We start from the raw sequence: 12,601 nt of genomic DNA, 5'->3' as shown, positions 1-12,601 counted from the left end.
GTAATAATCGACAGATTAATCGATTATCAAATTATTTGTTAGTTGCAGCCCTAGCTGGTTGCACTTTATTTTTTAATATTAATATTGCATTCTTTTTTATTTTTGTTTAAAAACAAAAGCAGAAGTAGCACTTAAATAGACTTTTAAAATGTTGGTTACTGCACTTTTATTGAATATGCGTTGAATGTTGAAAATGTGAGCACAAAAGGTTTCTTCTTGTTAATTCAACCTAAAGTGTTGGTTGCATTTTATCCAAATAAGATGTGTGATTTGGCTATTAATTGTTATTTACTTGCTTGTTTGTATCCATAATTCATTTATACATAATTCCTTTACAATAAATAACAGAAATATAGGAAACTTCACCTTCAGTGTCCAATATGCACGATTTATTTCAGTCAGACCGGTAGAATTTTTTTTTTTTGCTAAATAGTTACTGAATCGATTTCAACTCAGTGAATTATTTCGGATGGTTTCGTTCTAAATAAACTAGTAACGTCCCTGAATTGTATCATCCACCACGAATTATGATTCGAATCGTATTGTTGTTGAAATTAATCATTACACAGCAGGTCTAATTTCTTTCCGTATTCTTTTCATTCTGATGAAAGAAATAGACCAAAACAAATGTCCACTCCACAGGACGCTGGTTCTCAAAATAACAATAATAGTGAAGGAGAAGTCCGGCCCCTCAGTCTTTAGCTTTCTGAAAATCTGTATGTATAACATAATATTAGTAGCCTTTGTCCGTGTTAACAGACACATATTTCCTGTTGCAGCAAGCCACTCAAATCCAGGGTCTGCCTCCTTTTGTAGGTTATTTTTTTCCTTTGTTTTACTTTTGTACAAAAAAAACATTTGTAGTGACTCCTCCACTGCATTTTCTTTAAACATATGTTTTTTTTAGTCCAGTCTTTGTTAAAAGTCAGACTTTTTTAATATACTTTATACTACTTCTTTTCAGTGGCCTATTTGTTTAAAAAGCAATAATGGCAGTCTTCTCTCTTGTGATGCGTATGCCTTGCTGTTGCCCCCTGCAGAGTGGAGGAAGTAGTGCATGAAAGTCTCTTGTGATTATCTTATCTACTGTGCCCTAATTAGTTCACTTTAGTTCAGTGCTTCTTATTTATTCACTGTTATACCCCCCTAGGAGGAAGACAACCTTTTTTCCCCCCCCAACGCTCTGCCGTTTGGTCATTTGTCTATAAAACATAACATTGTATCCTTATTAACATTAAAGAAAACAAAAAAGGACGAAATAAATATTAATCAACTTACAACAAAGAATAACTTTATCGACATTGTTTTTTAATCTGTAACAAAAAATATTTTAAATGCAATAATTTGCCTGAAATTCAAAAAGATAATCCTTATTTAAACTAACAAACTTTCTTTTTAACATTTATTTATTGATGTTCATACATATACAATTGACATAAGTTGTTAAACATACATTAAATGCTGTTTTTTTCCCTAACAAGTAAAATAAAATACCTAAAAAAATATATATATATAATAATAATAATAAATAAAGTAAGAAAGTGCGGACAGCTGCATTCCTGAACGACCTTAGAGAGATACTGTATAGTAATCCCCAAGTACACAAAAGGCTCATCAACCACCCACATTTCAATTGTGTTTCACTCGGGGTTAATTTGGAGATCAGTATCTCCTACATATTTCGGAAAGGCATCCCACAGTTCTTGAACTATAACATGTTTTTAACTGATTTTAAGCATTTGATACTGAAACATTAAATTAAATAAACCCAATAAATAATAATAAATTCACATTGATTACATAAAAAAACGTGGGAAAAATAAAGTGGTGTGAATACTTTCCAGATGCACCGTACAAAACAAAAATAAATGCAACAATTTTTTTTTTTAAGAATAAAACTTAGGAAGTCATTACACGTTTTGTAAGAGAGAAGGGGTTTGAAGCATGATACTGATAAAGCATGTTCCCAGGGGTCACAGGTGGTAGACATCTTTAACACAACAAACACACTGAACAGACGTGACATCTGTAAAAAAAAAAAAACTAAAACGCACAATTCTGATTAAGTACCATCCTCCAATTTGATGTCTAGTACAATCTGCAGTCGAGTAAAGAAATTGTTGTTGAAAAAAAATACATGAATTTCAATTAGTGAAGAAATGTATTGATCCACTCTGCATTGCATTTGCTTGCAGGTATCTTCATAAAAACCTACAGTGTACTCACGAGAGGAGAGGAGAGGTGAAAAAACTGAAGGACCAACTTGCAGCCCTCCAACAGAAACTTGAATGGTACACAGTAGACATGCTCGACCTTGCGTGGCAGTATTGCACTGTCATTTTCATTTATGTTTTCCCGCCAGCTACAAGAACTACGGTTCAGGACCCAGCAAGTACCCTCTGGCCGACATGCTGCAGTTTGTGTTGGAGTTTGCGTCCACCAAGCCCGCCGCTGTTTCCCCGGCCGAAGACGCCACACCAGCTTCTTCTTCACCCACTCCTCCCAGCCACCCGCTCAGCGAGACCATCAACCAAGACGACAGGTTGGGCCCGGAGAGCATCCAAGTCATAAAAACACAAATCAAATCCCACTGATTCTTTCCTCACCCAGTGACCCTGCAGACGCGGAGGAGGGCCGGGTTTCCAGCTGCCAGCGCACGCCCATCTACAAGCCCTTCACCCAGTGCAGACACCCTGCCGACTGCCCGGCCCAGCCGGCCCCCCACAGCATCACTGACGAGGAGATGCACTTTGTTAAGACCTGCCTGCAGCGCTGGAGGACGGAGGTGGAGAACGACGTCAACGGTACTCAGCGAGCATCCGTGCAGTTATGTTTTATTAGCTTAACGCACGCAGTCGTTTCCATGCTTGTTTTATTTTGCCGTTTCAGAGCTAAAGGCCAACATTGACAGGCTGAGTCAGACACTGGAGGGCATGTACTCAGACAACACCCTCTGCCAGGTAATGTTTACCTCCCCCCCATTCCGTCTGTCTTTCGGCTTTCTACAATGTCTACACGACTGTAAGCCATTGATTTCTCATGCACAAACATTTAAATGTCGGCCTGCAATTAGTAGAAGAAAAACAAAAAAACTGACCTTTGATTGTCTCCCTCTGGGAGGAAATTACATTTTATGTTTATTTTAAGATGCTGCATCTGCGTAATACATAAAATAAATTAAGTGTGACAGTTTCACGACACACTGAAAAGAAAAACACTTAAGTAAACAAACAAAAAGATAATTTCATCATTTTATTGGCTTCATTTGGATTAACTTTATTCCCAAAACATGAAGAACTATTTTCTTCTAAAACCACCACTTTGTTTTAATAAATGTTCAAACTAATTCTGATATATAAATACTTTTTTCTTACAATGTTTTGGCAATTTGCTGTCATATGTAATACTTGTTCAAATTGCAACTTCATGTTTGCACTCTTGATTGTATTCTCGTAAAATTTAAAATAAAAAATATATTTTCAAATGAACAATTTATTACGGTTATATTTGTGACGATTTGTTTTCTTCATAAAATTACAATTGTATTTATGTAAAAAAAATATTTAAATAAAAGTTCAAACGAATTGTGATACAACCAATACTTTATTCGTGCAATATTTTGCCACTTTGTCGAAATATGTCATTCTTATTTAAATTGCAATTTTATTCTCATACTTCATTGATTGATTGAAACTTTTATTAGTAGATTGCACACTACAGTACATATTCCGTACAATTGACCACTAAATGGTAACACCCGAATAAGTTTTTCAACTTGTCCACATTAATCAATTCATGGTAATTGACATGGTAATTCAATTCACTTTTTGGATCGTGTTCTCGAAGAATTTTAAACAACAATTTATTCTGGTAATATTTTCACTGTTTTCTCAAAAAATGGCAATTGGATATACGACTTTATTTTAATAAGAGTTGAAACGAATTGTGATATTACCAATAATGTATTCCTGCAATGTTTAGCCATTTTGTCAAAATATGTAATTCTCGTTCAAATTTCAACCTTATTCTCATATTGTTTGGATCGTATTCTTGTAGAATAAAAAAATATATCTTTCAAAATTAAAAATATTCCGGTAATATTTTGTCTGTCGTGTCATAAAATGACGATTTTATTTATTTAAAAAATTATGACTGTATTTTAATATAAGTTCTGACTAATTCTGATGTAACCAATACTTTATTCTTACAATGTTTTGACATATTGTCGTAATATGTAATTATCATTCAAAATGCAACTTTATTCGCATACTTTTTGGATTGTATTCTTGTAAAATAAAAATAAAAGATATTCTTTATGATATTTTGACTCTTTTCTAATTAAATGACAAGTGGATTTGTTTTAAAAATTATGACTTTATTTTAATAAAAGTTCAAACTAATTCTGATACAACAAATACTCTATTTTTGCAATGTTTTGACATATCGTGGTGATATGTAATTCTCGTTCATATTGCAACCTTATTATTATACTTTTTGCATTGTATTCTTGTACAGTTTTATATGGAAACAATTCTTTAAAAGTAACAATTTATTCCGGTAGTATTTTGACTCTTTTCTTATAAAATGACAACTTAAAAAAGAGTTTAAACGAATTGTAATATTACCAGAAATTAATTTCTGCAATGTTTTGCAATTTAGTCGAAATACGTAATTATTTTCCAAGTTGCAACTTTATTCTCATACTCTTAAGATCGTATTCTCGTAAAATAAAATATAAAATATATATAGTGAAATTAAAGTAACACTATTTCGGTAATATTTTTACTCTTTTCTCATAAAATGACAATTGGATTTATTTTAAAAAATAATGATAAGAAGAAGAGTTTAAACTAATTGTGATATTACCAATACTTTTTTGATTAAATAAAATAAAACATTTTATATCATATTTTGACTCTTTTCTTATAAAATGACAACTTTATCCAATTAAAAAAAGACTTCTTCTATTAGGTCAATCTTTAGCCCAATAAATTACGTATTTTATTTCTTCCTAATACTGCTTCTTTTATTTAATTTTTTCCAAAATACTTCTTTTATAGCAATTTTTATGTATTTATTTATATCTTAGTTACTACTTTGTTTAGTCACAAGTTTATTTGCAATCTGTGTGGCTCATCATCAAATTGATTACAGCAACCTTACGTCTGTTTAGGTCCCCTACAGATTGCATGCGGTGCTGGTGCACGAAGGCCAGGCCTCAGCGGGACATTATTGGGCGTACATTTACGACCACGCCAACCAGCGCTGGTTGAAGTACAACGACATCAGCATCACAGAGTCCTCGTGGGAGGAGCTTGAGCAAGACTCTTTCGGCGGGATGACCAACGCCAGCGCCTACTGCCTGATGTACATCGACGACAGGCTACCCCACCTCATCACAGGTACCGTACCCCTCTCTACGTGCGGAGGGTGTTCTTTCTAACACGACCTGACATCCATCCCAGAAGACACAGATGACGAGACGGGCCAGGCGCTGCATGGCATAGACTTGCTACCGCCCGTCCTAAGACGCTACGTGCACCAAGACAACCGTTGGTTCCAGCAGGAGATCAGCGAGTGGGAGGAGCAGCTGTGTCAGGCGGCCGCGCCGCAGGGTGAGTCCACGCTGAGTCCTGCAGAGCCCCCAAAAGCCAGCACTGACGACACTCAGCAGTCTGCACCCGTCGAGCCCGCACCACAGTCGGGACCTCAGACTGACGAACCTGCTCAGGGAACTGCTTCGGAGCCACAACCAGAGGCGCAGACGGATGAGGAGCCGGCAGGACCACCAGAAGGTCTGTAGTGATGTAAAGATGTCCAAACAAGAAATTGGTAGACTACAACTTTTTATTTCTATCTCTTAAAAAAGGACCACAAGTAACGCCTCCCCTACAGTCAGGCTGCCATGATAGTGAGCTCACCACCAGCACCAGCCAGGGTTCCACCAGCACCACTACCACTAGCAGCACCAGCACTGCCACTGAGAAGGAGCCTCCCAGTCAGGTGGGTTAAGTCTGTCAAAGCACTTCTTCTGCCACCTTATTTGTCATATATATGAGTTGCAGATTCTAGGATAGTAAGTGTGCGCATGTGGGTCAAGGATTCCCCACTAAGCGTAGCGTTGAAGATCCACGCTCGGCACTATTTTATTTATTTTATTTAATTAAAAAAGTATTGGTAATATCACAATTAGTTTAAACTATTCTTCTTATTATCCATCCATCCATCCATCCATTTTCTACTGCTTGTCGCATTCGGGGTCGCGGGGGGTGCTTCTTATCATTATTTTTTGAATAAATCAAATTGTCATGTTATGAGAAAAGAGTAAAAATATTACCGAAATAGTGTTACTTTAATTTCAAAATATATATTTTATATTTGATTTTACAAGAATACGACCTTAAGAGTACGAGAATAAAGTTGCAACTTGAAAAAGAATTACGTATTTCAACTAAATTGCAAAACATTGCAGAAATTAATTTCTGGTAATATTACAATTCGTTTAAACCCTTTTTTAAGGTTGTCATTTTATAAGAAAAGCGTCAAAATACTACCGGAATAAATTGTTACTTTTAAAGAATTGTTTCCATATAAAACTGTACAAGAATACAATTCAAAAAGTAATGCAATTTAAATCTATTGATGAGAAGATCACGCACAAGTACTGCTACTGCATGGTTAGCAGCGGTCAAGTATTAGTCTTCTCTCTATTAGTAACAAATATGTCCATGTTTAAAGTGCTGCCGCCTTATCCAGAATGACAAGAGGAATATTTCACGGCATCCAAGAAGGAAAATGTGCATTTGACACATGCTGCTTTGTCCGCTGCTGGAATAGACACCAGGCCTGTGCAAAATTATAAATTAAATTTCTCCTAATTTCCAATTCAATTCCCTGAATTTGAATTGCATCTGAATTGTGGTCGCAAACAGGAAGCAGAATTGCAATTCAAGTTTGAATTAACAGAAGTGAAATTTGATATGAATTTGAAGTAATTTTGAATTGTGGCTGCAAACACGAAGTAGAATTGCAATTCAAGTAAAAAATAAAAGAAGTCCAATTGATTTGAGTTTGAAGTAATTTTTAATTACGGCTGCAAACAGGAAGTAGAATTGTGATTCAAGTTCAAATTAAAAGAAGTCAAATTTGATTTGAATTTGAAGTGAATTTGAATTGCAAGTGAATTTGAATTGTAGCTGTTGACAGGAAGTACAATTGCAATTCAAAATTCCTATTAATAGAAGTCAAATTTCAATTGAATTTAAATTGAATTAGAATTGTGGCTGCAAACAGGAAGTAGAATTGCAATTCAAATTCCAATTAAAAGAATGATGGAAATTTGATTTAAATTTGAAGTGAATTATAATTGTGGCTGTAAACAGGGAATACAAATGCAATTTAAATTACAAATTAATAGATGTCAAATTTGAATTGAATTTAAATTGAATTTGAATTGTGGCTGCAAACAGGAAGTAGAATTGCAATTCAAATTCCAATTAAAAGAGGTCAAAATTGATTTCAATTTGAAGTGAATTTGAATTGCGGCTGCAAACAGGAATAAAAAGTTGCAATTCAAGTTAAAATTAAATGAAGTCAAATTTGATTTGAATTTGAAGTTAATTTGAATTGCAGCTGCTAACAGGGAGTACAATTGCAATTCAAATTCAATTAATAGAAGTTAAATTTAAATTGAATATACATTTAATTTGAATTGTGGCTGCAAACAGGAGGTATAATAGTAATTAAAATTTGAATTAATAGAAGTCAGTTTTGATTTGAATTTGGATTGAATTTTATTTGCGTCTGCAAACAGAAAGTAGAATTGCAATTTTAAGTCCAATAAATAGAAGTCAAATTTGATTTAAATTTTAAGTGAATTTGGATTGCGCGTTCAAACAGGGAGTATATTTGCAATTCAAATTCCTATTAATAGAATGTACATCTGAATTAAATTGAAATTGAGTTTGAATTGCGACCACAAACAGGATGTATAATTGTAATTCAAGTTCGAAATAAAATGTCAGTTTTGATTTGAATTTAAAGTGAATCTGAAGAAGAATTGCAATTCCAATTCCAAATAGTATAAGTCAAATAAAATTTGAATTTGAAGTGAATGGGAATTGCCGCTGCAAATAGAAAGTAGAAATGCATTTCAAATACCAATTAAAAGAAATAAAATTTGAATTGAATATGAATTGCGGCCACAAACAAAGTAGGATTGCAATTTAAATTTTAATTAAAATAAATAAAGTGTCATTTGAATTTAATTAGAAATGTGGCTGCAAACAGGAAGTAAAATTGTAATTTGAATTAAACGTCTTAATTTTCCTGAAGGAACTCTCAAGGAATCAATAAAGTACTATCTATCTTTCTAAAATAAGTAACATTTAAATTACAATTGATAATTTTGCTATATTCCAGAATTGTGCTTCAAAGTAAATTCCATACATGACATATTTCACAGAAATTTAGACCTCATGACATGTACACATTATATTTTAATTACAGAACATTTCTTCATTTTTGATGTAATTATTAATTTCATTCGATTATTATTTAAATTAAGAATGAAACAGATCATTTAATTTGATGTGTTATAACTTTTGAATTACAAAAAATGGTGGAAAGGCAGCTAATTTCCCAGAAAGCTTCAGCTTTACCCAAGCGTTCATTATGGTTGCCGAGCCGTTTCAGGACGTGCGATAGAAAGCCTTCTTTGACAAATTTGATGCTCAAATTTGTGGGAAAAAAGTTCCAAAGTTTGTGACAATGGCAACACAGACATCTACCACAATTGTGTGTAATTTGCTCATTTTTAAATGAAATGAATATTACAAATGTTCCAAAATGGAGGGGATTTGTGTGGTGATTTTAGTATTTGCAGGGAATAATGACTCAACGGGCTGCAGAAGCAAACAAGTCACTATGGAAGATGCTAAACAGCAGCAAAATTAGCGTACAAAAAACCACCTGACGGAACAGACGATAGACATAAAGTATTAAGCATGTTTTCACCACAAAGCTTCTATCGTAAAATAGCACATACATAACACAAAAATAACTTCATTAATGGGGATACATGTTTGTACATAAAAACATAATAATAACGTGCAACATCAGACACGCTTAAATAATAATTAATTATGTTTAATCGAGATTAGTTAAGAGTAATTCACAGCAACCCACATCATTTTAATGGTTTGACACCATTAGATTATATGTGATGTCTCTTTCTATCAGACTCTTTGCCCTGAAGTTGAGCTCAGTAGCAACCAAGAGCCACCCGACCTGTCGCTGAAGAAAGAGGAAGCAGAGAAGCAAAATGGAGAAGAAGAAAAAGAAGAAGCTCGGGAGGCCTCTTCGGCGGAACCTCCTCAGCGTGAAGCAGATGGTAAACACGAGGACCCGCAGGAGGAGGAGGAGCAGGTGCCTGCAAGACGGCGGCAGGCGGAGAACGAAGTCTCTGAGGTGGAGATCCCCAATGTGGGAAGAATCATGGTGAGGGCCGATGCTGACGGTTACAATGAAGAGGTGAGTCCTGCGCTTTTGTAATTAATACTACACATCCATAGAGACAGTCACTATGTTAGTTTGATTTCTCAAATAGTTTTTTTTTTTTTTGTATTTTCACACCCGCATGTGAAGTCCAAGTGTCCAGGCATACTCTCTAATGCGACTATTGGTCATACGCCGTATGCCTCCCGTACACTGGGGGGCGCTAATTTTATTTTAGCACGGATAAATGTATTGCTTTTCCCATTTACTATGGCGTCACACCAGGCATCTGCGGCTCCTTACAAGTCAACAGCCTAAGGGCATCTGTCGCTTCATCCTGGACAATATTCATGACAAATTTGTGCTTTGTTTTAAAGATGTGATATTTGGTTTTACACTATATGAATAAAAATTTGAAAAGGAATTTTACCATTGCAACCTCATTATACTATTGGCTAAGTTTTATATTCATAAATGTGGCTAAGTTTTATATTCATAAATGTAAGTTTCTCAATACCCGACCTGTCTTTTGTGCCTTTAAAAAAAGAATTAGAACTCTACATTAAAACACTCTACCTCTGACAACCAAAAAGCTGTGAAAACTATGATGCTGTGTTCCAAATTTAAGTTATTTACTGAAATTGAGTGAGCCTATGGCTTTGCACTTTGTTTATTGTATATATATATATATATATATTTTTTTTTTTTTTTTTTTTGCATTCTATTTTAGTTACTTTGAATTTATAACCACCTGGCGCTGCTTTGTACTCTTTTTGTACTAATTTGTACTTATTTTGATTATTTCTTGTCTGTTTGTAAATGTTGAAATTTATAAATAAGTTAAAAAAAAAATTTTAAAAAAAAGTCAACAGCCTAGCTCTGTAGTACCTGATGTCCGCTGTAATATTGGCACAGATTACAATTATTACGTGTTTAATGGCTATGATGATGTTAAATAGCAGACAATATCAAGAAAGTATCTTAGATTACGCTACCCACATGACGCTACTACCAAAAATGTATCAGATCGGATGCAGGTACAAAGCAAAGAAAGACCGGCGGGATAGAGTGGTTTCAAATGAATTTCTGGACGGCGAATCATGGAAACAAAACTTTTGAATGTCACAGAGCTCATTCATAAGGTTCTGTGGATTAATGTAAGCAGTTTTAAAGCATTGGTCATTAGTAGCTTGTAGACAATGAGTCAGAACTTAAATTTTATAAGGTAATGATCGGACATTACTTTAGTGTACGGTAGTACCATAACTTTGGAAGTGGTGACACCTCGGACAAAGACTAGGTCTATCGTGTTACCGTTGCGATGCGTGGATTAATTTATTATTTGTGTAATACCACAGCTATCCATTATAGTCTGGAGCGCCACACACGGAGGGTCATATGGACATTAAAATCCCCCATTATAATTATATCATCTGCGTGCGTCACTAGATCAGCGACAAACTCTGAAAATTCACTGATGAAGTCCAAATAGGGCACAGGGGGGCGATAGGTAATAGCCAGATAGAGAGGTAGCGATGTGACAGACCTCATAGTAAACTGGTTTTCAATCGCATAATCCAGGTGTGTTAGTTCGACTTTTCAAAAACCGAACACTGTCAGATTAAGGTGTTTCCATGGGTTGTAGGATGCTTATATAGAGCCGAACTATATGAGACATTGGACTAATTTAGTGCATGGACACGTACTGAGTGGATCCTTGATTTACGATCCTAATTGGTGCTTGAACATTGTCCATAAATCCAAAAGTTTGTGTAGTGAAGCAGAATTTCCATTAAGAATCAATGTAAACATGAATAAATGGTTCTAGCCTGGACAAAAGTTCATATTTTAGAGAAAAAAGCACACTTTGAAGACACTATAAAGTGTATATATACTGTACAAACATAGTAAGGGGGTGAAGGATCAACAATCTCTTTATTATCAAATAGGGCTGCAACTTAGAACTGTTTTGATAGTGGACTAGTAAATGACTATCTTAACGATTAGTCATCTAGTCGGATTATAAAGCGTACACCTATTTAATGGCTGTAATTTTTCCATCGACTTTTGAATGCAGCTAAAGTTATTTATGGCATGTGCTTACAAACAACAAAGATAACTGCTTTGGACTCATATTGAGTAACAAAATAGACAAAACTTGGTGATTAGGGAGCAAAGAAACACACGTTGAAGCACCAAAGAATGGCGACCGAGTAATGGACCATCCACTTATCCATCCACTTGGGTAAAACAGAATCCATCCTGTTTGGGTCCCACATCAAACTTAAGAGAGTCAATCACTTCACCATAAAAGTAGGTGACAGTGTCATCACCAGGAAAGATGAGGTCACCTACCTAGGTTCCATTCTAGAGGCTAACCTTTCCTGTGATAAAATGGCAACCAAGGTAATCAAAAAGGTTAACCAACGAACGAGATTTCTCTACAGAATTTCCTCTCTGGTCAACAAAAGCACCTTGAGGATTCTGGCGGGAACTCTCGTTCAACCCTTTTTCGATTACGCATGCACCTCCTGGTACCCTAGCACCTCCAAAACCCTCAAATCTAAACTCCAAACATCTCAGAACAAGCTAGTCAGGTTACTTCTAGACCTCCACCCCAGATCCCACCTCACTCCTACCCACTTCTCTAAAGTGGGCTGGCTCAAGGTGGAGGACAGAGTTAAACAACTTGCACTGAGCCTAGTCTATAAAATCCGCTACACCTCCCTGATACCGAAGTACATGTCAAACTACTTCCTTAACGTAAATGACCGCCATAACCACAACACCAGGGGGTGCTCCACTAACCACGTTAAACCCAGATTCCGAACTAACAAAGGTCTTAACTCATTCTCTTTCTATGCCACATCAATGTGGAATGCGCTCCCAACAGGTATAAAAGAAAGGGCATCTCTATCCTCCTTCAAAACCGCTATAAAAGTTCACCTCCAGGCAGCTACAACCCTAAACTAACACCCTCCCCGGATTGCTAATAATCAAATGTAAACAATCAAATGCAGATTCTTTTTCTTATGCCTTCTGATCTCTCTCTCTCTCTCTCTCTCTCTCTCTCTCTCTCTCTCTCTCTCTCTCTCTCTCTCTCTCT

General features: G+C 35.4%; 1 protein-coding gene across 6 annotated transcripts in view; it reads left to right on the top strand.

Moving 5' to 3' along the window:
- The window catches only part of usp28 (ubiquitin specific peptidase 28), a 40,075-nt gene that overhangs the window by 15,954 nt on the left and 11,520 nt on the right, over window positions 1–12,601 (top strand). For 5 of the 6 annotated variants that reach the window (XM_062049018.1, XM_062049024.1, XM_062049020.1 and 2 more), the window contains exons 12-19: window positions 2,196–2,291; window positions 2,363–2,542; window positions 2,611–2,804; window positions 2,890–2,960; window positions 5,174–5,402; window positions 5,466–5,795; window positions 5,870–6,003; window positions 9,241–9,531. In XM_062049018.1, the coding sequence (XP_061905002.1) occupies window positions 2,196–2,291; window positions 2,363–2,542; window positions 2,611–2,804; window positions 2,890–2,960; window positions 5,174–5,402; window positions 5,466–5,795; window positions 5,870–6,003; window positions 9,241–9,531 (1,525 nt within the window). The remainder of the gene's footprint in view (window positions 1–2,195; window positions 2,292–2,362; window positions 2,543–2,610; window positions 2,805–2,889; window positions 2,961–5,173; window positions 5,403–5,465; window positions 5,796–5,869; window positions 6,004–9,240; window positions 9,532–12,601) is intronic. The other variant, XM_062049021.1, reaches the window with a different exon arrangement.

Source organism: Entelurus aequoreus, linkage group LG05 (assembly GCF_033978785.1).
Source record: "Entelurus aequoreus isolate RoL-2023_Sb linkage group LG05, RoL_Eaeq_v1.1, whole genome shotgun sequence".
NCBI classification, from domain to species: domain Eukaryota; kingdom Metazoa; phylum Chordata; class Actinopteri; order Syngnathiformes; family Syngnathidae; genus Entelurus; species Entelurus aequoreus.
This window is presented reverse-complemented; position numbering and strand designations above follow the sequence as displayed.